At 55.0% G+C, this 25052-nt stretch overlaps 3 protein-coding genes across 15 annotated transcripts in view; 1 reads left to right on the forward strand and 2 right to left on the reverse strand.

Annotated features, from left to right (window-relative positions):
• Positions 1 to 778: 778 nt before the first annotated feature.
• On the reverse strand, positions 779 to 10103 carry VPS9D1 (VPS9 domain containing 1). 4 transcript variants are annotated; one of them, XM_043898332.1, is made up of 16 exons: positions 9978 to 10103; positions 8680 to 8755; positions 7251 to 7343; positions 6978 to 7140; positions 5613 to 5724; positions 5478 to 5540; positions 5101 to 5153; positions 4905 to 4992; positions 4714 to 4799; positions 3987 to 4435; positions 3632 to 3761; positions 3221 to 3429; positions 2907 to 2991; positions 1604 to 1708; positions 1381 to 1466; positions 779 to 1242 (listed from the first exon to the last, which is right to left on the reverse strand). In XM_043898332.1, exons 1-16 carry the CDS (start codon positions 10074 to 10076, stop codon positions 1238 to 1240), a joined length of 1902 nt encoding a protein of 633 aa, XP_043754267.1. In that variant the 5' UTR covers positions 10077 to 10103; the 3' UTR covers positions 779 to 1237. The 4 variants fall into 4 exon arrangements, 3 of the variants coding, with proteins under 3 accessions (XP_043754267.1, XP_043754266.1, XP_043754265.1); XM_043898331.1 differs by having other exon boundaries at positions 779 to 1466; positions 7251 to 7340; XM_043898330.1 differs by having other exon boundaries at positions 779 to 1466.
• A 115-nt stretch (positions 10104 to 10218) lies between these two features.
• ZNF276 (zinc finger protein 276) lies at positions 10219 to 24821 on the forward strand. 3 transcript variants are annotated; one of them, XM_043898334.1, is made up of 11 exons: positions 10219 to 10328; positions 14833 to 15136; positions 15393 to 15439; positions 15538 to 15984; positions 16843 to 16921; positions 18085 to 18171; positions 22445 to 22555; positions 22624 to 22699; positions 22842 to 22959; positions 24112 to 24211; positions 24280 to 24821. In XM_043898334.1, the coding sequence occupies exons 2-11, from the start codon at positions 14853 to 14855 to the stop codon at positions 24518 to 24520; spliced, it is 1590 nt and encodes a 529-aa protein (XP_043754269.1). In that variant the 5' UTR covers positions 10219 to 10328; positions 14833 to 14852; the 3' UTR covers positions 24521 to 24821. The 3 variants fall into 3 exon arrangements, with proteins under 3 accessions (XP_043754269.1, XP_043754268.1, XP_043754270.1); XM_043898333.1 differs by lacking the exon at positions 10219 to 10328 and adding an exon at positions 10410 to 11044; XM_043898335.1 differs by lacking the exon at positions 10219 to 10328 and adding an exon at positions 10410 to 10576.
• FANCA (FA complementation group A) overlaps positions 23643 to 25052 on the reverse strand; it is a 38690-nt gene continuing 37280 nt past the window's right edge. For 4 of the 8 annotated variants that reach the window (XM_043898319.1, XM_043898316.1, XM_043898321.1 and 1 more), the window contains one exon: positions 23643 to 24956. In XM_043898319.1, coding sequence (XP_043754254.1) covers positions 24849 to 24956 — 108 coding nt within the window. In that variant the 3' untranslated portion in view covers positions 23643 to 24848. The remainder of the gene's footprint in view (positions 24957 to 25052) is intronic. The other 4 variants (XR_006340476.1, XM_043898317.1, XR_006340475.1 and 1 more) reach the window with 3 other exon arrangements.

Consider the following 25052-nt stretch of genomic DNA (forward strand, 5'->3'; position numbering starts at 1 on the left):
AGGGTGAGTGGGTGGATGCCTGCTTGTTTGTTCTTGGGGTGCTGGTGGGCAGGTTACTCCTGCTCACAAAGGCTCCCGAGACAGGCAGCTGCCCCAGTGCACTGGGCCTGTGCCTGCCCTTCAGGTTACGTCCACTGGTACCCTCTGGCCTCTGGAGTGAACCTGCTGGGCTCAAAGCCAGCTCTGCTCTGGGAGGTGTGCCTGGAGGAGGAGGCAGTCACTTCCTCCTGCCTCACTTTCCTCATGTTCTCCTGCAGAGCCCTGGGACACTGTGCACACAGGATGCACAGTCAAGTCCAACTGAGCCTTTCCTAGGGACCTGCCCACTCCTCTCATGATGGGCCTCTGCCGTGGTGGGGGCCGAGGCTCTGCTGTGGGGGGCAAACTGCCCACCTCCTTCCCTGGCAGATGCTGTCTGGGGCTGCGTCCAGGCCACCTGTGTTGTGCTCTCCAGGGGCCCCTGGGTGTGCTGTCCACCTGGAGAGCAAAGCTGACTCCGGAGAATTCTTCAGGATAAGTGCTCCAGGCTTAGGTCCTGCCCAGTGATGACCTCTGACCCTGCCAACCCTCTAGGTCCCCCAGAGTGTGTCTAACGCTAGAGAGAATGGCCCCTGCAAGACCCCACCCCTAGGCAGAGGGCTGGGAGGCAGGCTGAGTTTGGCAGTAGCCCCTCCAGGCTCTCTGAGACTGTCTGGTTCCTGCTGGTCAGCCAGGCGTGGCTGTACTACTCAGGCCTCAGGCAGGCCAGTATGGTGAGAAGCAAATGAGCCACGTGGAGGGAGATGCCAGTGACCTTTTTATTTCCAGTTGGGTCAGTGGCTGCCCAGGAGCCTGTAACAGTTGTGGGCAGGCGATGGGCTACAGGCAGGTGCTGACCCAGGGTTCGCACCGACCCCAAAGGGGCTGAGTGGGGGTGGGGATTGGCGGTGGAGGGTCTCAGGATTTCCATGCCCACCGCCAAGGGTGAAGTGTGGCTCAGAGGTCCCAGACATGGGCAGATGTCCTGGGGACACTTGGGACTCCAGGACAGAGTGGTCAGTGTCCAATAAATAAACAGCACGATCTGAACCCACCTGGGCTTTGGGCCTCTGTGGGGGCGATCAGCTCTCTTCTGGACTCAGACAACAACCTGGCTCAGGGGGTTCCGAACGTCACGGGAATGTAGGGGAGCAGAGCTGCCCTCAGCCAGGCCCACAGCCCCTTCAGTCCTCGTGCTAGCTGTCAGCAACCAGGACGTTCATCCTACCAGGAGCAGAGGGGCCTTCTTGAGCCCTGGGGGGCCGATGTCACACGGGGGCAAGAGCCCCTCCACGGCTGGCCTGCTGCCCCATGAGGGTGCCTCCTGGCCAGTCCCTGGCCAGCCGGTCCTCCACTACTTGCCCAGGGCCCGCCGGGGCAGCAGCTCCACGTAGCTCAGGGCACTCTGCAGGGATGTCAGGCAGTAGCCCTCCTCTCCAATCAGGTACCTGCATGGAGGCGACACCGGCACCTGTCACTGGAGGGGCTGCGGGGCAGAACCTCAATGCTGAGGTCCCACAGGGGCTGGCGGGGGCTCCTCTGGGCTGCGTGCTGAGGTGGGCAGGGATGGGCTCGAGGACCCCACCTCTCATGGATGAACTCCTCCAGGGCTGCACACTCCGACACCAACTGAGGGAGGCCACTCTTCAGCGCCACAAAGGACAGGATGGGCAGCAGGTCATCAGCACCACTGCTAGGGAGACATACACCTAGCCAGAAGGCTCCAGGGACCCAGGCAAGGGGGCCCGATTAGTCCCCAAAAGCCTGAAGCTCCAGCTCAGTCCCTGGATCAGCCTTGAGCTTGCTGGCTGCTCTCTGTGCTCCTCCCACCCGCCAGCCACAGGGGACGGGGGGTAGGCTTGGATCAGCATGACAGAAGACCACCAGGGAGCACTGAGGCCATCCCGAATGGGCCCCTGTGCTGCAGAGCCCAGGGCTGGAACCATTCCTCCTTCCTGTGCACTTGCCCGAGACCAGGGACAGGCTGCTGGAGTGGGCGGCCCATGTTCCCAGGCAGCCTGTTCACTCCTGGGATCAGGGTCACTCATTTGCCATGCCTGGTACCCCAGACCTGATGCAGGAAGCCTCTCAGTAAGGGAGGGAGTCCCTGGGGGATGGTCAAAACCCCGGTGAAGGCCCCACAGGTCAGTGCTCTCTGCCAGAAGCATGAAGGCACAGACCAGGGACTCCTGTTCACACTTCCCTGGGAGCCACAGACCTGCAGGGACCCTCACCACCCTCTCTGGCTCCTCAGAAATCCTGAGGGAGCTTGTGTGGGGGCTCTGAAACACTTTTAGTTCTGGGACCCTTTCACCTGCAACAACTTTTTTGGAGGCCAGATGGTAAAATGGTGAAGGCAACCCCAGGCCTCTGCACAGGTAGGTGCCACAGCCTGCCCACTCGGCTGCAAGCACAGATGCCTTCAGGGCGACCCTGGTCTCTGGCACAGGGTGGCAGGAGGCAGAGCCCTGGCAGGTCCAGAGGGTTCACCAGTACCAGGGCAGGAGACTGCCGGCTCTAGGCCCGTCCAGGTGAGTTAAGGCAGGACACAGTGGGGAAGGCCCCTACCCGCCTCGGGAGTCTGGGCAGGGACTAAGGAAGCTCCCCCAAGTGTAAGACAGTGTGACACAGAGGGGAGGCACAGGCTTCGAGAATGCCACCAGAACACAGAGGGGCAGGGCCCTGTCCTCTGCAGGGCTGGAGCCAGGGGTCTTTGGTGGGAAAGGGCCTCAAGGAGAAGCAAGGCAGAACCCCAAGCACCCAAGGCTGGGGCAGGGCGAAGCGCTTCCGCTTTCCTGAGCCTCTGAAGACAGCCACAGACAAGCTCAGGGCGCTGCCCCCACCCCAGGCCCACCCACACCTCACAATCGCACCCTTCTGGGACTCACATAGCGGCGATGCCAGGCTGCAGTGCAGCCTCCCGGGCCCGGTAGTAATCCTCCGCACAGGCGCAGATGACCCGCAGGGCCCGAACTGAGGCGCAGAAGCCAGGCTTCGTGAGAGGGGGTGGGGACGGCGTTCCAAACCGGCCCTGGGCACCGCCGCACCCCCACCCCGTGCAGGACCGGGCAGCGAGGACGAGCATCGCTTCTGTCCCAAGGGACTCCTCCCCACCAGACGGCCAGGCTGTGGCTCAGAGGTTCGGACTCAGGGAGCCCCGTGGGACGGGACACTGCTCTCCCTTCCCAAACCATCCCCTCACCAATGCACTCCAGCTTCTTCTGGGGGCAGCTCTCCAGAACCAACAGCCCCAGCTCCTGGGCTGCGGCGCAGTAGGGGTAGGGACCCGCTCCTGCAGCTTGGGGGTCCTGTGGGAGGAGCCTGGTGGGGACGCCGATGGCCGCCGGGGGCGCATTCCTGTACAGCTCCATGCTCCGGCTCAAGGCCGCCTCCCGCAGGCGGTGAACGCTCCTGGGGTGGAGAGAGGCCAGGTTCAGCAGCCCAGAGACCCCGACCCTGGGGCGGACAGAGACCGGGTTGGGGGAGCTGGCCACGCCCAGAATCCTGGATGGTGGGCGTGGCACCGCCTGTGAACCCGAAACACCTGAGGGTGGGAAGGGAAGGCGCCCGCGGCGGGAAGCACCCAGGTGGACCTCGCGGGGCGGGGGCCCACCTATAGACGGCCAGCAGCAGGGGCCACAGTGGGGAGAAGAACGGCTCCTCGATGCAGGCCAGGCAGCGGTCCTTGGAGGCGGCCGTGTTTAGGCCTTCAAAAGCCAGGAGGGTGAGCGAGAGCAGCCTGTCTGCCGGGAGCAGAGCCGGCTCAGCGGGGGACCTCCAGCCCCGACCCGCAGAGACAGCCTCCTGGGGTGGGCCTTGCCGCAGGTTGCTTCTGGGTTCCTTGGGAGGGCGCTCTGCCTGGCCCTGCCTCCCCTCCCCTTGAAACCCTGCGGCCTGGTAAGTCCTCATCCCTGGGGTGACAGGGTCACAGGCAGCTCCCCAACCGCCCACCTGCCTTGGGGCCTCACCGATGGCATCGTGTATGTCCTGCACCGTGCCCTTCAGCTGCTCCAGCATAGGCTCCTTCCTCACCCCTGGGGTCTGGGGCTCAGGCCGCCCCCCAGGGCTCCAGCCCCTCCTCTCAGGAGTAGCCAAGAACTGTTCTAGGTCCTCGAAGGAGCTGTCCTTGCCCAGCAGCTGGGGTGAGGGAGGCCCTGCGGGGCTGCTGGGGCGGGGTGGGCTGGCACAAGGGCCATCTGGGGGCCTTGGGGCTGGGCTGGGCTCCGAGGGGGAAGGCATGCAGTAGAGGCTCTGAGAAGGCCGGAGCCGCCGGCTTCCAGGAGCCAGCAGCCCATCGGCGTCCGGGGGCAGGGAACAGCAGCCGGGGGCGGTGCCCTTGCTCACGATGGGGTACAGCGCTCTGTACACTGCACACTGGAGCTTCTTGAGGAGCTGGGAGATGGGGTGGTCGGGAACGCTGTGAGTGGGGTAGAAGCAGTGTAGAGGGCAGCCCCATAGGGCTGGCGGCTGCAAAAACCCGCCCGCCCCCCCCCCCCCAACACTGGTCATGTGGCCCCACTGTGAGGGATTTCAGAGAAGGGACTTATGGATTAAGCCTTGTGGGCAAATGTCCCGCCCCTCTGAGAAGGCAGAAGGCCTGTGAAAGGCCATCAGGGGCCTACTGCCCCTGCAGTCACCCCAGACCTCCTCCTCTTTCCCTCTTAATCCCTGCTGGAGGGAGCTGAGGCCCGATACCTGAGCAGGTGGGAGACCAGGCTGGTCACCAGGGCCAGGTCCCCCGGGCTCCTCTTGAGCTTGGCCTTCCAGTGCTTTGGCCAGTCCTGCAGGACAGGAGCCCTTGGGAGAGAGCCCGGAAGCCCCTCCTCCCTCACCGAGGCTGCCTGCCGGGGACCAGACCTCCCCATCCCGCCCCGCCCAGCACTTACATGGTCTTGCTCATACTCCAGGATGGCAGCATAAAGGACCCGCTGCTCCCGCTCCTCAGGGGTCAGGGCAACCTGGCTGCAGAACCTCCTGGAAGGAAGGACAGGTCTGGGGACCTCAGGGCTGGACGGCAGGCGCGGGAGCCCCCATCTGCTCCCCCCACTCCCCGAAGTCCCGGGACGGGAGGCAGGGACGCACTTGTTGGCGGCCTCCTGCAGCCGCAGCCGGCGCTCTTCCATCTTCCTCTGCAGCTGGGGCAGCAGAGTCAAGGCCCTTTCCGAGTGGCATGTATGGACCCCAGGCGTCCCTGAGCCCTGCCGGACACGGGCCGGTGGGGTGGGTGGAAGAAGGCAAGTCCTAGTCGACCTGAGGGGTGGAGAGGAGTCTGTGGGTGCTGGGAGGGGCAGGGTGGCCTGTGCAGAGGCCAGGAGGTGAGAGGAAGCAGGATGAGCAGGAAGCATTGCCCCCCGCGCCCCCCCCCCGCCCCGCCAAGGATGCTGGGCTCTGGCACCTCTCCTCCCTGCCTCCTCCCTCAGCTTAAGCCTCTGGACCCCAAGGCTGGATGGAAAGGATACTGTGTCCTCCCGGGCCTTAGCGATCACCAGGTTCTCCATCATCTGGCGCTGCAGGGACAGGGTCTAGGACAAGAAGAGGGAATAAGGCCTGCCCCCCTGGCACCCCTACTCCACATGGTCCTGGGCCCCACTCACCAGGGATGTCTTCTGCATGGCCTGGCTGGGGTCTAGCCGGGCCATCCGGGCCTCATAAGCAGCCTTCAGCTTCTGATTCTGCAGGGAGGCCTCTTCCAGGGGTGTCAGCTCCCTGGAATGGTGACAAGCTGCTGGCCAGGCTCCAGGAAGGCCAGGAACCCTCCAGTCATCTGAGGACCCCTCCTAGCCCTCCCCTGAGATCACAAGGTGAGGAGGTGGTGATCGGGGCAGCAGGGATGTAAAGGAGAGAGGAGGTCTGGGGTGGATGGGAGACAGCTGCACCCCTGAAATATGGCCCTACTGCCTGGATTCCAGACCCTTAAGCAACTCAGTCATATGAGTTTCTGAATAGCATTGAAACCCTTTGAAGGCACCATGTGGGCTAAACAGCTAGTTTGCAGCCCACAAAAGGGAGGTAACAGTACTCTGCAACAGCCACTGACAGCCCTCTCACCATCCAAAGTTTCAGTCTAATATCATCCTGCTTTCATGGGTGGGAGGAGGTAAGCTGTGGGGCACAAGACTGTCCTGGGATGGGAGTTGGTGCCTGGCCCTGCCCCAGAGCTGCACATGCAGAGACAAAACGTAGCAGAGGCTCAGAGCCTGGCAGCAGGAGGAGCCCATCCTCTTGCCTATCCTGCTGGGGTTCTGGCATTTGTGTCTTGGGATCTTTCATCCGCTCTAGAAAGCAAATTGTCGTTATCTCTTCAAATAATGCTCCTCTTACATTTTCTTTGTCATCTGTTTCTGGATAGACCTTCCATGTCTTTTTCATATTTTCTTTTTGTGTGTGTGAGTCATTCAAGAAAACCTTTAACCTTTTATCCAGTTCTCTAATTCTCTCTTCAGCTATGTCCACTCTGCTGTCACAAACTTGTACCCTTCTTTTTGGGTCCATGTGTGTATTTTTACAGGAGAATATAATGTTTCCATTGTTTTTGATTAGTTTTTAAAAATAATTTCAGTATTTCTTATTACTACTTGGTTCTTATTTGACCTCTCTTATAAATAAAGGTCAGATTTTACAGTTTCTTGTCCCCTAAAGGTATTTTAAAACTTTCTTTTTATTTCCCTGAATATAGAGAGCATGACTGTGTTATAGTCTGTGTCCTATAATTCTATCTGAAGATTTTTCAGGTGTGTTTCTGCTACTGCTCAAACTTCTTTTTGTGCATGGTTGTCTCTGACTATGTACCACGCATTTCACGGAAGTTGAAGGTGCTTTTCTCCAGAGACAATTTGCATTTGCTTCTGCTAGGCACCAGCTTATTTCCATTCTAGGATTCCTTTTGACTAAAGCCACCAGTTATCTCACCGTGCCTCCAAACCCAGGCTTAGCCCACATGCCGTGCTGTCCCATCTTACTTCTTAGAGCTTTGTGACTCCACGACCTGAAGCTTCTGGAAGATCTCAGGTGGCAGGAACGGAGAGAGCTTCCCTCCCTCATCTGAGCACACCCGGCGGTGTCGACTAGTAGGGGAGGGCACGGGTGCAGCCACAGGCGTGGCTGGCCTCAGGCATGTTTTCCCTGTAAGACACGCACAGCCAAGGATCCGCATGGGGGCCCCACATTCCACAAAGGAGAGGGAGACCGAGGCGGGGGGGACGCCCCAAGAAAGCTTTCTGCTGGACACCTACCAAGCTTGGCAGCTGTTGACTGGGCCCTCTCCAGACACTGCTCTGCCAGCTTCAGCATCTTTGAGGTATCAGGGGTCACAGTTTCCCCAGCTTCTGGGGAGCAAATGACAAAAAAGATGGTCACCATCCCCTCTGTCACTGATCAGATTCTTGCTGAGATACAAACAAAGGCACCCCCCTTCCTTATCTCGTACTACTTGCCCTCTATGTGGCTATCCTGTCCTTCTGCCTGGACAATCAGAGCCTTTTCTCTAACTAACCTGGCCTTTTCTCCCCATGGACAGCTTCACATATACTTATAGCCCCTCCTCCAGGTGGGCCCTGCAGGCAGTGTGGCTGTTTCGTAGAGATCACTTCCTCACCCATCTCCAGGAGCCCCCCCATCCCGCACCCTGCATCTCATGCATCCCGGGGGGCGTCTGTTCTCTGCTCTGCACTCCCTCCTCCGGAATCGCTCCTGTCAGCAAACTCATGCTGGAGGAGCTGCCACCTGACAGTCTCCCACGGACCCCACCAGCCCCAACTCCTGACCCACCTCCTACTGCCTTCAGGGCCAGTCCCTCACTACACCCTAGTTCAGCCGCCAGATTTCCACTCTTCCACTCACGTGCTGCCCTTCTCCAAGGGTCCCTGACTCCTCATGGTCTTTCCTCTGGGACATCCCCTCAGGGCCACTCCCACTGTGCCCTCCTCTGTGTGCGCAAAGCTCTGCTTAGCTCCCCAGGGTGGTGCTCACTGTGGGGACGGCCACCTCCTCCTGACCATGTCAGGCTGCCACACGCCAGGAGCAGACTGTGCCCATGATGGAGGCCTCAGCTCCTGCCACCTCCTGCTCCACCTCCGGAGCTCACTGGCCCCCACCCCACCCCAGCACCTCACTGTCCCCTGAGAAAGTCTGCTGAGGCAGATCTTTAGAGAACATTCCCCAAGCCCTTCACTTGCCCACCTCCTGGCAGTCCCACCACTGCTGTCCCCATGGTGGGAACCTCTTGGAGGCTCTGCTGCCATGCTGGCCTCTGCCCACAAAGCATCCATTGAGCTTCTCCTCGTGCCAGGACAGCCCCAGGCCCACCCAAGGCCCTGCCTGCCCAACTGCACCTCCCTCTCTCCAGACTGCCTAACTGTTTTGTATCTGGCACCCTCTTTGCTGCAGGGCCTCTGGGCCGCCCCCAGCCCCCAACCATCGTGTAGCTCACTCCTCCCAGGACTGGGGTTCAGCGTTCAGTCTGTGGTCATGTCCCCACCCATCTCTGTCCCCTGAGTCACAGCAGCTGTCCCTTCCTGCTCCATGTCACACTCATGTGAGTGTTCAGGTGTTCACCTGCTAATGACCAAGCAGGTAGGACATGGGACACGCCCAGGTCTGGGGCCAGGAGACCCATCAAAGGCCAAGCTGTTCACAGTCTGGGCAGCACAGGAGAAGCTGTACCTTTAGTGGCCTCTACTTCTTCCAGCAGCACCTGGGAGATGTAGTGGATGCTCTTCAGGTATTCTGTATATGCCTCCTGTGCCCAGGGAAGAGAAATGACATAGATCATGCCATTAGAGGCAAATAATTCCATCATGTCTGCTTGGTGCCCTTTTGGAAACAGTAACCATGGTGTCTGCTTATCTCTGAGATACACCTTCATTATCCGAGCTGGTTAGCTGGTAACTGCTCTGCGTGGGGCACAGAGAATAACCCTTTTTTCTAGACTTGAAGCTGGTGTCACTCCTTTCTCTCCAGCACAGAAAGGAATGGAGGTTCTCATCCAGTGGGTCAAGGAAGCAGCACCGGCGGGTGCTGCCGTTTCCAGTCTATGCAACAAGTTCTTTTCCTGTATAACTCAGGGGCCATTCATTCAATGGCTTTAAAGAAATATTTCCTGGGAGGTGAATCAGGGACTGTGTTGTAAATCTTAAGAGCCACTTTCTGACTCAGTCTGGGAAAACCCTGGGCACGCAGGAGTCTATGCCACTAGAATGCTGGCACTTTCAAACGTGTGACGCTCCTGGTCAGGGCTGCCTGACAGAGCTCAGGGCGTTTGGAATGACAGCATGGGGCCTGCTTTTTGTTTGTTTCCTTGCATCCCAGTTCTCGTTATCCACCTTTAAGTCTACACTTCAGATAAAGATAAAATGGATTCCGGGAAGGATTTCTGACTTGTGGGGGCATTTGCTGCCCTAGGATAGCGACTTGGGAAAGGAAACGGATGGAAGACCTGAACGCCTCTTCCCTTGGGCGGCCCAGAGTGGCTCCGCCGGCTTTTCCAAGCGGTTGCCACCCTTAGGATTAACACCCGTTCTCAGAAACAAGCCGCACCCCTCCCCCGCCGGCACTTCCTACCAAACAAGCTCTGAAGGCGACTCGAAAGCCGCAGTTAACCTCTTCTGCGTACCGTCCCCTTTGGGAATCTGACTAAATCTACAGGGCCCGCCTCCAAACTACACAAACACACGGGACTGTCTGCCAGATACACTTTGGAGGGCTGCTTCACAGAATCTCCTGAGTCCCTTCACAAATAAAAACGCCTCGGCTCCAACCGAATCGCTAAACAGACGAGGGGAAAAAAAAAAAAAAGATAGGGCGGGAGCTGTCCAAGGTCACGGCCCAAGCTGGAGCCGGCACCCCGGAGTCTTCAGAGAGGCCTGGAGGCGCCCTCCCCGCGGCCCCGCCCTCGCCCACGCCCACCAGGCCAGTCGCTGGTCGGCGACCGCCCCCGCCCCGCTCGGCTCTGCCCGCCTTACCCGGGGCCGGTTGCCGGTGTCCAGCTCGATGGCCCCGTTGGCCAGCTTCATGGCACATTGCAGTGGCTTCACCGAGCCGTCCCCGGCCGCAGCGGCCATGGCGCCGGCGGGGGAGGCGGCGGCGGCGGCGGCCGAGGGGCGGGGCGGCCGGCTTGGGGCCCGGAACGCAATTTGTGGAGGAGCAGGTGCCGCCCGAGCCCAGGACCATAGGAAAAGGCGGTACCAGAAAGGGCCCACTTCCGGCAGCCCCGCCCCGTTGGCTCGCTGCGTGCTCTGCTCCTGGGGCCGAAGGGGCGGAGGTGGGGGTGACGGAGCTCTCAGATAACCTCCTTACGCTGTAGCTAAGAGCGTGTAAGTGCAACTACTGCTGCCCTCACTCCACGTCGGTGACAGACCGCACCCCTTGCCCTCAAGCCGTGCTGCTCTGCCCTCCTCACTGTGCCCCTCCCCTCCTCACTCCGCCCCTCGCCTCCTCACTCTCCGCTCCTCCCTTCACACTCTCCTCTCCCTCCCCTCCGCTGGTCAGTCCGCCCCATCCAGGTCTCTTCATCCTCCTCCTCCCTCGCCCCGCCCCTCCTCTTCGCCTCGCCCCGCTTCCAGTAAGTCCTGCGGAGCCGAGCGGCGGAGTCGAACGGAAACGAACGAGCACAGTCCGCGTAGCGGACGAGAGACTCCGGACGTCCTACCTCTCGGCCCAGCTAGCCGAGCGGGGCCGAGCGGTACCGAGCCGGGCCGGGCGAAGCCGAGTGGGGCGGAGCCGGGCCGGACGGAGCCGGGTGGGGCCGAGTTGGGCCGAGCCGGGTCTGACGGGGCGGAGCGCTGGGGCCGAGTTTAAGCCGTCTCCACGGCTATGAAGCGGGACCGGCTCGGGCGCTTCCTGTCGCCCGCGGCGTCCCGGCAGCGCGGGAGCTCGGGCCGCGGCAGTTGTGGCGGAGGCCGGGCCCGGGGTCGCCCCGCCCGCAGCGGGCCCGACGTGGCCGAGGCGGCGGCCGTGGTGGCGGCGCGGCTGGGCTGGGGCTCGGCGCGGCCCTGCGGGGACGCGGGCGAGGACGGCGCAGACGAGGCAGGTGGGTCCGGCCGTCCGGTCGCGAGGGGCGGCGGGTGGGGCCCTTGTGACCATAGAGTGCCCCCGGTGGCCACCGGGACCCCGCGGGACCCCCCCGGCCCAGGGTGTCTCCTCAGAAAGCGGACTAGGCCTCCCTACTGGGAGGGGTGAGGCGGCCTCCGCGGGACGCCGCAGCTGCGCGGGGTGCTCTTTTGCAACACAGCTGACCCATCGGCTCCCCTCAGAGCTCGCGGAGTAGTTTAGTGGTCGAGTCGTGCCGTCTGTTGGGCAGGCCTGGTTTCGGTCGTGGTTTTGTGCTGTGCTTTTCGGATAATGGCTGAATCTCTCAGGGCCTCCGCTTCCTCTTCGCTAAAACAGAACTGAGGATTAAACATAGGAATGCCCGCCCCCCCCCCCCCCCCCACCCCCGACGGACTGTATGGGGGTTAATATGCACTTGGTCTTTTTTTTTTTTTTTTTTGCACTTGGTCTTAGTGTCATGCTTTTGCCCCCTCAGAAAGGACTTCAAGCTGCTCTCCTATAATCCCAGGGCAGAGGGGCAGGGGCATCGTCTACTCCTGCAGTCAGGAGTAGAGACCCCTGGGAAAGCAGCGTGTGGACGCGATTCCTTCGCTTCTGGTCTCAGGGGAGTGGTGTGAAGAGGAATGAAGTTTCCAGCTCAGTTTATGACGGTTCCATAGCTGTGGAGGCATTTATATACTCAAAACTTTTTTTTTTTTTTTTTGAGAAAAAAATTTGATGTATAGTTGGCACATAACATGATGTTGGTTTTAGGCATACTAGCTAACATCCATCACCACTCGAAGTTAGCAGTCTTTTCCCCCTGTGATAAGAACTTTTAGGATCAACTTTTAAGAGCTCTTAGCAATTTTCAGATATACAGATAAGTATTATGTTGTGGTAACTATAGTTACCATACGGTAGACGACGTCACCAGGACATACTTTATAACTGGAAGTTTGCACCTTTTCATCACTGCAACCGCATTTCACTCAGGACCTCACTCCCCTTCTTTCAACCAACAATATCTTTAATGTAATTATTAGTTCATGATTTTCTCTTTTTGTAGGTTCCACATGTTAGTAACATCATATGGTATTTATTCTACTCCATATGACTGATTTCACTTAGTATGATGCTGATAATGTCCATCTTTGTCGTTGGAAATGGCAGAATTTTTCTTGCTTTTTAATAGCTGAGTAAATAGTCCATTGAGTATATATACCACAGTTTCTTTATACATTCATACATTGATAGACACCTTGGGTATCATTGATAATGCTGCAATGTATATAGGGGTGCATGCATGTACCTTTTCAAGTTAGTGTTTTTTATTTCCTTAGGATAAATACTGAGCAGTGGAATAGCTGGACTGCATAGTAGTTTTATTTTTAATTTTTTGAGGAACCTCTATGCTGTTTTCAATAGTGGCTGCACCAAGTTACATTCTCACTAACACTGTACAAGGGTTCCCTTTTCTGCACATCCTTACCAACACTTGTAATTACTTGTCTTTTTGGTGATGGCCATTCTGATAGGTGGGAGGTAAATGTCTCGTGGGATTTTTTTTTTTTCCTCATTGTAGTTTTGATTTGCATTTCCCTCATGAAGTAATGTTAACCACCTTTTCATATACCTGTTGGTTATCTACATGCCTTCTTTAGAAAGAGGTCTCTTAAGAGCCTTTGCTCATTTTAAAAATCAGATTGTTGTTGTTATTGAGTTGTGTGAGTTCTTTACATATTTTGGTTATTAATCCCCTATGTGATGCATAACTGGTGAATATTTTTTCCTATTCAGTAGGTTGCCTTTTCATTTTGTTGATGGTTTTCTTTGCTGTGCAGAAACTTTTTAGTTTGACATAGTCCCATTTATTTATTTTTGCCTTTGTTACCTTTGCTTTTGGTGTCAATCCAAAAAATCATCTCCAAGACCAATGTCAGGGAGCTAACCATTATGTTTTGTTACATGGAAGGAGTTTTATGGTCTTTCAAGTCTTTAATCCATTTTGAGTTGAGTATGGTATAAGATGGTCTAGTTTCGTTCTTTTGCATGTGGCTGTCTCAACATCATTTTCTCAACATCATTTGTTGAAGAGACTGTCCTTTCCCCATTGTATCTTGGCTTATTTGTTGTAGATTAGTTGCCTATATATACATGAGTTTATTTCTGTACTGTCTGTTCTGTTTCATTAGCTTATGTGTTAATTTTTTTTAATTAAAAATATTTATTTAGCTGTGTTGGGTCTTAGTTGTGGCATGCAGGATCTTTGATCTTTGTTGCAGTATGTGGGATCTTTAGTTGTGGCAAGTTCCCTGACCAGGGATTGAATCTTGGCCCCTTATAATGGGAACGAGGAGTCTTAGCCACTGGACCATCAGTGAAGTCCCTTTATGTGCCTCTGTTTCTGCCAGTACTGTACTGTTTTAATTATTGTAGCTTTGTAGTATAGTTTGAAATCAGGAAGCATGATGCCTTCAACTTTGTGGAGCTTTCTCAGAATTGCTTTGGCTGTTCAGGGTCTTTATTGGTTTCATATAAATTTTAAGATTTTTCTATTTTTGTGAAAAATACCAACGAGATTTTGATAGGGGTTGCTTTGAATTTGTAGATGACTTTGGGGAGTGTAGACATTTTAACACTGTCTTGTTAATTAATGTCAATTGTCTTATTATTTGATGTCAATTAATTATTCCAACCCATGATCATGGACTACTTATTTTTTTGTCAGTGTCTTATAGGTGTCAGTGAACAGGTCTTTCATCTCTTTGGTTATATTTATTCATAGGTATTTTATTCTTTTTGATACAATTGTAAATCTGATTATTTTCTTAACATAATAGTTTGTTATTCATGTATGGAAATCAACTTATGTTTGTATATTGATTTTGTATTCTATAACTCAACTTGTTTATTCTAACAGTTTTTTTGGTGGAGTCTTATAGAATTTTCTGTATGTAATATTATACACAAACAGATTGTCTTGCTTCTGTCTGTATGATTTGGATGGTTTTTATTTTTCTTGCCTAATTGCTTTGGCCAGAATGTCCAGTACTGTGTTGAATAAAAATGGTGAGAGTGGGCATCTTTGTTTTGTTCCTGATCTTAGTAGACAGCTTTTAGCTCTTTACCATTGAGTATGATGTTAGCTCGGGGCTTGTCATGTATGGCTCTTATTATGTGGTGGCATTTTCTATCTGTATACAGATTATTGAGGTTTTTATCATGAATGGATATTGAATTTTATCCACTACTTTTTCTCCATTTATTGAGAGGAGTATGATTTTTATTTTGTTAATGTGTGTCACATGAATTGATTTGGGAAGGTTGAGCCATCCTTGCCTCCCTGGAATACATTTCAGCTGATCATTGTGCATGATCTTTTTAATTAAGTGTTGAGTTCAGTTTGCTGTTATTTTGTTGAAGACTTGTACATCTATGTTTATTAAAAATAAATATTATTTTCTTTCCTTGTTGTGTCCTTGTCTGGTTTTAGTATTAGAGCAATACTGGCTTTGTTTGGAAGCATTTAGAGTTCTTTGAAAGGATTTTCCACTCAGAAGACCCTCCACTGGCCATTCTCCCAAAAGACTGTGTGTTCATCTGGGAGCCTGGAGCCAGAGCCCTGCCTCTGGCTGAGACCTGGACTTGTGTTTAAGGGGCATGTCTCAGGAGGTCCCACTCCAGGAGCTGGTGGGGGCAGGGGTGGGGTCTGGTGGAGTGTGGATCTCACCTCTTCTGGGAGCTGTGTTCTGCATCCCTGACTTCATGTTTCCTGTGCTTGCCCAGGAACTGCCCGGGCCCTGGCCATGGGGCACTGTCGCCTTTGTCATGGGAAGTTCTCCTCCCGGAGTCTCCGCAGCATCTCCGGCAGGGCGCCTGGGGAGAGCTCAGAAAGGCCACCCCCTGGGGACCGTGTTTTCATCCGAGATTTTCAGCGCCTCCTGGGCGTGGCTGTCCACCAGGACCCAGCTCTGTCCCAGTTTGTCTGCAAGAACTGCCATGCCCAGTTCTACCAGTGTCACGGCCTCCTCACATCTTTCCTGCAGCGAGTCAATGTTCCCCCGACAGGCCGCCGGAAGCCTTGCACAAAGTAGGCGCCCCTTCCCTCCTTTGCTGGGGGCATGCAGGAGACCATGTGAACAGGGCTGCATGGGCACAGGGCAGCCCAGGTGCCTGGCGAGGCAGACACTCATGAACAGCAGTCACTGGGTGTGTGGGGAGGCTGACAGGAGAGCACAGGGCAGGGAGGGCCTGGTGGGTGGCCTCGGAGGAAGAGGCTCAGCCTGCACACTCAGTGGCCACTGGGCCCCATGCTTGTCTTGGTGAGCAGCTCTGCTCCTTTGCAGGGTTGGTGTCCAGCCACGGATGGGGCCGGAGGAGGGAGCGTGTGTGGGTGAGTGCACCCCCAGGGTGGGGTTGCAGGGTGGGTGGGAGGCGGGGGGACCCAGATGCTGACTGGCCACGGGCTGGTGTCTCTCTGCCTTTCCTCAGTGGACCTGATTGCTTCGAGCCCCCAGGGCCTGCGTGGCTTGGTGGGGTGGGTGCACAGACACGCGGCTGGTTGCGGGGCCCTACCTAGCCTCCAGAGGACGCTGTCCTCCGAGTACTGTGGTGTCATCCGGGCCGTGTGGGGCTGCGACCAGGGCCATGACTACACCATGGACGCCGACTCCAGCTGTGGGGCCCTCTTGCTGGACAGTGCTTTGGGTGTCAAGTGGACGTGGGACAAGGATTCAGCCCCCCGACTCCCCCAGCATCGGGGGTTCAGCCCCACCGGGGCTGCCCCTCAGAGCTCCCAAAGCAGAGCAGCTGCGGCTGGGGCTGAGACCGAGACACTCCCCAGCATGGACACAAGCCGGCTTCCTTCAGATGGTGACCCAGTGGGACCGGGGCCGGGACCCCCGTCTCAGCCAAGCCTCCCCCAAGGTGGGACCCCAGGTAGGCGGCTCCTCTGGGCTATTTGACCAGTATTCCTGGCCATGAGCCAGGCAGGGCCCTTGGCAGGAAGTGGGTGTTGTGGTGGTAGCAGTGGTATTGTGCATAGAGGGGCCGGTATAGTGACCAGGGCAGCCCTGGCACCGCCTCGTGCATGTCTGACAGCAGACGGGGTGACCCCACTTGAGCGCCTTCCTTCAAGGCATGCTCCCCTGCCATCCAGGCTTCTCCAAGCCTGCTTGGGGCCAGGGCACGGAGGGAGGAAGAACCTGGGCCTTCCTGGGGCATGAAGGCAGCTGGGGTCAGGGGTTGTCCCGAGCCAGTGCAGGTCACTCCCTGGGCCTGTCAGTGCCCTGTGGGGCCTGATCCTGTGGCCCTGTGTGTTGGGGGCAGCTGTTCACCAATGTGGTATTAGGAGGGCCGAGCCGGCTTCCTACCCATGTCTCTCAGCTTCCATGTGGGTGCAAGGCTGCTCCTGCGAGTGGATGTTCAGCCACCAGATGGTTCAGAGTGAGGCGGTGCTCATGCTGAAGGGCTTCACGGTTCTTAGAACTGCTTGGATTTTTGAACTGTGTGCCTGCGGTACTTGGATACCAATGATCTTTTTCGATGTTCTGAAACATCCCAGAGTGACTGGATCTGAACGTCTGGGGCAGGGCTGGATTTGCTGCTGTTGCTACTGTTGGCAGGACATGAGGGTGGTGTGGTGGGCTTGGCTGTGCAGTGGCCTTGTGGGGGTCCAGGAGGTGAGTGGATTTGGAGGCATGGGAGCCCTAGGCGCCCTGTCATGCCTGTGGGGAGGACTACCGTGCTGTTCCCCTGGGGTGACAGGTGACTGGAGTCTTGTTCTTTGTTTCCCAGGGCAATTGGGTGAGAAGCAGGTTCCATCTCCAACCTCGGATGATCGGGTAAAAGACGAGTTCAGTGACCTTTCTGAGGGGTGAGAGAAGAGTGGGTTTACATAGCCTAACATTCCTCCTTGGCAACCCAACGCCACCATCCCAGGGGCTGAGGCCTAGCTCTTGCTGGCCTCCCCCTTTCTCTGTTGGGAGGAGGGGAGTGGCAGGGGGTGCTTAACAGGCTTCCTTTTTTGATTGGGGGCACTTTGGACCTGATGGAGCTGCATGGGAGGCCCAGCCAGGTGTGGACATCACTCTGTTCAGATGGTCCTCTGGTTGCTGGCTCAACTCCGCCTCCAAGGCTGAGTATTATGCCAACCCCAGATGTTACTAGAACAGAAGCCAGCCTCTGGCTGTTTATCGTGGTGTCTGTGATGTGGAGTGGAGGACAAACCTAGAGGCAGGCAAGACCACCTGTCTGCTCCTGGGGCCCCCCCCTTCCTGGTCTCCAAGACCAAATCTCTCAGGGTGGAGGCCGAACTCCAGCCGACCTTTCCACCCTGCCTTGTGTGCTGTGGCTGGACCACAGATGCACTTTGTCCAAACAAGTAGAACGACAGTGTGATTTTTGGTGCCAGTGACAGATGACCTAGGTGCTGGAGGAGAACCAGTGGGTGCCAGAAATCCACCCCCCGCCCCGGGTCAGGAGGCTGTGGCTGTCCTGCAGCCACCAGCCATCCTTGGGCCTTTCTCCTTGGGGAGGGTGGCAGCCTGTAGGGGCGGCTGAGGCATGCCAGCCAGGCTCTGTCTGTGGACTAGCAGAGCTAATGTTGTGACTCACGCTTTAGGGTAGAGATTACAGACGTGCAGATCTTTTTCAGGCCTTTGTTACCCTTTGAAATCACTGACAGCTCGCCTGTCATTTGGGCAGGTGTTTATAGTTACGGGAGTGAGGTGACATTCTAAAAGCCCACTTAGTGCAAAGCCACCTCTTGTGAGGGTCTTCATCTCTGCCTGGCGCCCCGTAGGCTGACTCTATCTGAGTTTGGGGTTCTGGTGTGATGAGAGCCATGGCTTACCAGGGATCCTCAGCCTGTGACCCTGGTTTGCCCTTTCTGTTAGGAGATGGTATTAGAGGATTGGGGATTTTAGGTCTTCTGAGAAGTAAACCATGTAGGGTGGGGATCCACATGGTGTTAGACAGGAAGTTCACTGCCTCCGTCACCTGCCCCAGAGCGTTGCTGAAGGTTCTCTTCTTTCCTAGAGATTTCCTGAGTGAAGATGATGAAAATGACAAGAAGCAGAACACCCAGTCCTCGGATGAGTCCTTTGAGCCGTACCCAGGAAAGAAGTAAGGGAATGGTGGTGCCATGAGCTCCCTGGGTTTGGGGGTGTCCAGTGGGTGACTTGGAGACCTGTATCTGCCCTGAGGGCAGCAGGGACCGGATGCTGGCTTGCCCCTGTCTGCCTTGGTCAGCACACACTTTGCTTCTCTGATGGCCTGACCTCACCAGTCCAGTGAAGGGTGGCTTCTCGGTGACCCAGGAGGACTTTCCCAGTTCAGTGCAGGGACCTGGCTTAGCGCAGCCCTGTGAATGTGACTCAGCCACCCACCCATGTCTGCTCTGGTGGCTTCTGATCCCCCTGCTCGCCTTCTGCTCTCTGTGCTCAGGGCCTTGGCGATATGGCCACCTGGCCCTGCAGTTGCTCTCGGGTCTACCTTTGGCCCTGTTCCCTTGTTGAGGCAGCATACCTCCCACAGGGTTTTGTGTCCTTGCTCCGTGGATCCTGGCAGGAGAAGGCTGCTTATCACTGTGTTACCCGGGGCCCAGGAACACCGAAACATCTCCAGTTAGTAGATGCCCAGCTTGGGCTTCTGACGTAGAATGAAACCACACACCATCAGCCAAGAAAGCGCAAAACAAAATGGAGAAGCAGGCATAACTTCTTTTTCCCTTTGTGGGTGGAGACAAGAGAGGCAGTGGCTCGGGAGTCCCCAGTTGGGATGTGGGGCTGGGTCACAGCCCTCGAGTGGGCCTGAATGGATAGACGCTGCTGGGCCAGAGGGGGCATCAGGAGGGCCAAGTTGGAGGGACCAGGTCTGCTGCAGCAGGAGCCCTTGCTCTCCACCCTGATCTCCATGAGCCCACCTCATGTCCTGCTGCCAGCAGTCCTAGGGCGACTGGTGTGGGGTTAGGAGAGGGAAAGTCCCTGCCCTGCTCCAGGTGGAGACGGCACGCAGGCGGCCCCTCCTCCCCTGGGTTTCCGGGAGGGCGCACAGACACATGCTATAGGCCAGGACACACCAGGTATGTGTTCAGAAAGAAAGAAAGTGAACTCGCTCAGTCGTGTCTGGCTCTTTGCAACCCCATGGACTGCAGCCTGCCAGGCTCCTCCATCCATGGGATTTTCCAGGCAAGAGTACTGGAGTGGGTTGCCATTTCCTTCTCCAGGGGCTCTTCCCAACCGAGGGATTGAACCCAGGTCTGTCGCGTTGCAGGCAGATGCTTTACCGTCTGAGCTACCAGGGAAGCTGCAATGTGTTCAGAGGCTGTGGTCAAATGGAACATTTTAGTGGAAGTTGTGCCTGTGGGAGGCTGGAGCCCTGGGCTCATCCCTGATGGCCTCTTGGTGCCTCTGGCACCACAACACGAATGCCTGCTGACGTCCTAGGATGTGGTCTAGGTCCATGTGACCTTGCAGCAGACGTGCCTGTCGAGGTCCTCAGCCACGCAGACAGGAGGGGACACCAGCTGCCAGGGTTCCCACAGGAGCCTGAGTGGCCACGGGGAGGTAAAGCACCAGCAGCCCCAAGTTGGGCCTGTGAGCGCCATCCTCCCACGCCTGCAGGGACCCTAGCCCCTTGTCCTTCAGGGACGCACTGGGAGACCTGGAGGCTGCTCCTGCTCTCAAGGAACATGTGATGTGGTGCGAGCACCGGGCACAGCTCAGCTCTCACTGGGTGCCTGAGCCGCACAGCAGCGGAGGGTGGAGGCCAGGACCGTGGCCAGGTGGCAAAGAATAGTCATAGACCAACAAGGGGAGGAGCAGCCTGTGCAGTTGTTGAAAAGGTTCTTGTTAATATATTGTTTGAAGAGGAAAACAACTGTTCATGTTTTTATTTGTGGTAAATTAATACACAACAAAGGTTACTGTTTTACCATTTTTTAAGTGTACAGTTCAGTCGCATTTCAGAACTTTTACAATGTTGTGTAACCGTCAGCACTGTTTCCAGACTTTGTCCATCCCACATGCACCCTCATGAAGCAGTGACTTCCCTGTCCGCCCCTCAGGCCCTGCCCACTCCTAGTGTACCTGTCCATTCTGGGGACTCTGTGTGTCCCTTTGCTACTGGCTTCTTTCACTCAGAATAGGGTTTTGAGATTCTTCCATGTTGTGACCTGTCAGTTTGATTCCTTTCTATAAGATTCTATTAAAGGCACTTGCCTGGTGGTCTAGTGGTTAGGATGCCACGTTTCTACTGCTGGGGACACGGGTTTGATCCCTGGTCGGGTTGCCATGCAGCACAGCCACGGTAGGGAGGGACCACATTTTGGCTGCTGTCAATAGTGCTAGAAAGGTTGGTGTAACACTTAATCTGTTTGAGACCTGTTTTTGATTCTTTGGGTCCTATGGTACTTTTAACTTTCTGAGGAACTGCCATAGTTTTCTACAGCAGCTGCACATTCTACATTTCCAGCTGCCAATGTGCAGGGGTTCTGATTTCTATACATCCTCACCAAACCTTGTTGTTCTAGGTCCTGCTAGTGGATGTTAAGTAGTATCTCATTGTCATTTTGATTTGCATTTCCCAAGTGATAGTGATGTTGAGTGGCTTTTCATGTTTGTATCATCTTTGGAGAAATGTCTGTCCAAGTTCTTTGCCTGTGTTTTAACTAAGTAGTTTGTTTGTTTTGCCACTGAACTGTAGAATATATTTTCCCCTTTTTTCACTGAAGTCCAGTGTTCCTATTTTTACTTTTTTAGTTTACTGTGCTTTTGGTGTCATATTCAGGAGAAACCATTACCAAGTCTAAGGTCATGGAAGATTTACCCATAAGGGTTTCAGTTTTCACTTAGATTTAGGTCTTTGATCCATTTGAGTTATTTCTGTGTATGGTATGAGGTATAGATCGAGCTCCACTCTTTTGCATGTGGATATGTGGTTGTCCCAGCACCTTTTGTTGAAAAGACTGTCCTTTCCCTAGTGAGTGGTCTTGGCACCTTTGTCAAAAGTCAGTTGATTGTACTTGCAGGGGTTTATTTCTGGTCTCTCAGTTCCTCAGTATGTTATGTCTATCCTTACGCCAGCACCACGCTGCTTTGACTACTGTAGCTTTGTAGTAAATTTTGGAATCAGGAAGTGAATCCTTCAGCTTTGTTGTCTTTCAAAGTTGTGTGGCTATTCAGTGTCCTTTGAAATTCCATGTGAAACTTAGGATTTTTTTTCTACTTTGTAAAAAAACACAGAATTTTCATAGGGATTGAATGTATAGATTGCTTTGGGGGATTATTGCCATCTTTACAGTTTTAAGTTTTCCAGTTCATGAACATGTGTTTCTACTTGCTTAGGTCTTAATTTCAGTAGCATTTTCATAGTTTTGTATACCAGTCTTTAACTTTTATTTTTATTTATTTTTTTTTCAGTCTTTAACTTTTAAAGTTTACTTCTAAGTATCTTATTTCTTTTGATGCTATTAAAAATGAATAGTTTTCTTAATTTCCTTTTTTGAACTGTTTTTAGTGTGTAGGAACAGGACTGGATTTTAATGTGTTGATTTTTCCACCCTGCAACTTTGCTCAATTTTTCTGTGTAGCTTTTTTAAGGTTTTCTACATATAACATCATGGCATCATGACTAGAGGTAATCTTCTTTCCTGTTAATTTAGATGCCTTTTCTTTTTCTTTGCCTAACGGCTCTGGCTAGGACTTTCAGTACTATGTCGAGAAATGGTGAAAGTGGGCATCTCTTGTCTTGCTCCTGATACTAGAGGAAAAGCTTTCAGTCGTTGACCATTGAGGATTGTGTCAGCAGTGGCTTGTCATTATGGTCCTAGAAGTTGCCTTCTGTTCCTGACAGATTTCTTTACATTCCCGGATCTAAGAAAAGGTGTGCATGTCTCTTTAAGACTTTGAAGGACACCAAGGGGGAAGCTGCTCTGTCTGGCCTGGTCCTTAGGGCCCCGTGAGACTAGCTGAGGTGCCCACTGCCTGGGGTCTGCAGTGGGGAAGACAGCAGCGAGTGTGGAGCTCCCCCCAGGTTGCTGGGGGTCTCCTGGCAGGTTCCAGGAGAGTGGATCTGGATCTTCTTTCTAGCTTCCCCAACTCCACTATTTTCCCTGGTGTCTCCAAAGTTGTGTTTTTGGTGTTGACGACAGGGAGTGACACTTGGCCCTGAAGGCCCACTCCTGGGTCATGAGGTGGCTGAGCAGGGCCTCCACTTCCCTGCGGAGTCTTTTTAGCTCTGGTGGCCAAGCGTTAGTGTGAAGGTCAGGTAGTCAGCATGGGGACTGGAGGTTAGCCCTGGAGATCCGAGGAAACCACCTCAGTGTTTAAAGAAAAATGAACACCGCATATGCAAAAAGATCAGAAATATTACTGACCAGTGTTGTCTTTTCCTCCAGGGTGTCTGGTAGGAAAAGTGAAAGCAAAGAAGCCAAGAAGTCAGAAGAACCAAAAATCCGAAAGAAACCTGGGCCCAAGCCGGGCTGGAAGGGCAAGCCGCGGTGTGAGAGGTGAGGGACTGGAGCGGGGGTTGCACAGCCTATGGGGGCCGTGGTTCCACATGTGCTCTGCATTGCAGGGAGGAACTGCCCACCATCTACAAGTGTCCGCACCAGGGCTGCACGGCTGTGTACCGCGGGGCCGACGGCATGAAGGTGAGGGGGCTCCCAGGAGAGTGCACCCCCAGCTCTGCTGACAGGGCCTGGTTGGGTCTGTGCCTTCGTGGGGAGGAGGCCTGCACGCTGCTCTGGGGTGTTGGCCGGGCTGGGGGACTCACGCCCCCGGTCCCTCTCACAGAAGCATGTCAAGGAGCACCACGAGGAGGTCCGGGAGAGGCCCTGCCCACACCCCGGCTGCAACAAGGTGTTCATGATTGACCGCTACCTACAGCGCCATGTCAAGCTCATCCACACAGGTGTGTCCCCTCCCCTGCCCCCTGCAGATGGGGCTCTGGGGAACTGACACTGAAGAAACTCTGGCGCTGTCCTGTGAGTCTATTGTGGTCTGTTTTTACATCATTGTGTGTGTTTGTTGCTTAGTCATGTCCAACTCTTTGCGACCCCATGAACTGTAGCTCACCAGGCTCCTTTGTCCATGGGATTCTCCAGGCAAGAGTACTAGAGTGGGTTGCCATTTTCTTCTCCATTTACATCATTACTGGAAGAAAATGATACATGCTTTTCAGATTATAAAAGTGACCTAAATTCATGGTAGCAACTGGTGGGAAAAGTATTAGGTAAAGTGGTGCCCCAGTGATCACTGCCATCAGCATGTGAGGTTACTACCCCGTCTCTCTGAACACGCGTCTACGACCTTGGACTCGTGTGTGCCTATGCTTGTCATTGCTGGTTCTGCCCAGAAGGCAGCTTTCCCGACCTGCAGCCCCTACATCCAGATAGTCCATTCTAAATGATACTTTCTCTGTTGACCTCTGTACAAATGATTGACTTCTTCACTCTGATTTGCCCACTTAATGGCTGGCTCACAGTCCCTCGGTTTCACAGCATTTCATGCTGTGAGTGTTCTTGTCCATTACTCCTGACACAGTAATTCCCTGGTCAAGGGTCAAGCCGTTGTAACTCAGTCTGACCACAGTCATCGTGACCACGAGCAGTTTTTATTTTAAGCACAGAACAGTCTAGACCTCACACTGTCAGGATGATTGCTCCTAGTCAGGGAGGAGCCTGCCTGTGCGGCTGCATCAGGTGCTGGTAGATGCGCAGTGATGTAGGAAAGAAGCATGTGGTGGTGCCCCAGGTGCATGGCTGGGGGTGTGACGTTCAAGTTTTGTTGAAAAGCTCTTTTAAGACTGACTTCCACAGTGGGTATCCTGGTGGTGGGCCCAGCATGGGGACAGTCCCTAGAGTAGCAGTAGCTATAATCAGTCATCTGTGAAACTGCACTAATTGGGCTTCCTCTAAGAATTGGTGCTCCAGAAAATAGGAGGTTTAGGGAAACATGCTACAGCCAAGTGACGTGGGTCATAGCTGTGTCACCTGTGAGTTAGGTGCTCGGGCACCGAGTAGACAGTGTCAGGGCCTGTGGTCACTCCTTATCTGGTCCCCAGAGGTGCGGAACTACATCTGTGACGAGTGTGGACAGACCTTCAAGCAGCGGAAGCACCTCCTGGTCCATCAGATGCGCCACTCGGGAGCTAAGCCTCTGCAGTAAGTGGGGGGTGGTGGCCCTCCCGCTGGCAGCACCCTGGCCCTGGCTCACTGCCCCCATCCCATAGGTGTGAGGTCTGCGGGTTCCAGTGCCGGCAGCGGGCATCCCTGAAGTACCACATGACCAAGCACAAGGCTGAGACGGAGCTGGACTTTGCCTGTGACCAGTGTGGCCGGCGGTTTGAGAAGGCACACAACCTCAACGTGCACATGTCCATGGTGCACCCGCTGACGCAAACCCCAGACCAGGCCCCGGAGGCCCCACCCAGGCCCGCAGCAGGGCAGGTGGTGAAGGCTGAGCCCACCTGAGGGCCTGCCTGCCCTGAGGTCAGGGGTGGTGACTGAGCTTCAGGCCTGTGGGCGGAGTGGTATCCTGATGCAACCCCACTATGCGTGCTGGGTGGTGATGGTTCAGTCCACGGCTTGCAGGGTCTTGTGGCCTCTGCTCTGGGACCAGCAGTTTCTTCTCCTATAAGCAGAGTGACTTGGGCCAGATGCAGATTTTAGAGAACTGATTCTTCTTCCCCACTACAGCAATCGAGATTTGTAACCCACTTTTCAGGGCAACAAGAGCTCCATGTTATGCTTGTAATAAATTATTTACCGAGGAGCTGGGCAGTGCCCTGTGCAGATCGGGTCAGAAGAGCTGGGGCTCCTGGGAGACAGCAGGGTCCAGCACAGCCTGCCGCCTGCTCAGGAGGGCAGCACTCACTTCCGGGTCACAATCTTCACTCACATCCAGCAGCTGCAACAAAGCCCACATGCTGGGCCCATGCTACCCCCTGTCCCTCCCAGGCCTGGATGCTGGATGCCGGCTTTCCCCAAGGCGTCCAGCATCCTC

The sequence above is a fragment of the Cervus elaphus genome, chromosome 4 (assembly GCF_910594005.1).
Source record: "Cervus elaphus chromosome 4, mCerEla1.1, whole genome shotgun sequence".
In the NCBI taxonomy this organism is placed as follows: domain Eukaryota; kingdom Metazoa; phylum Chordata; class Mammalia; order Artiodactyla; family Cervidae; genus Cervus; species Cervus elaphus.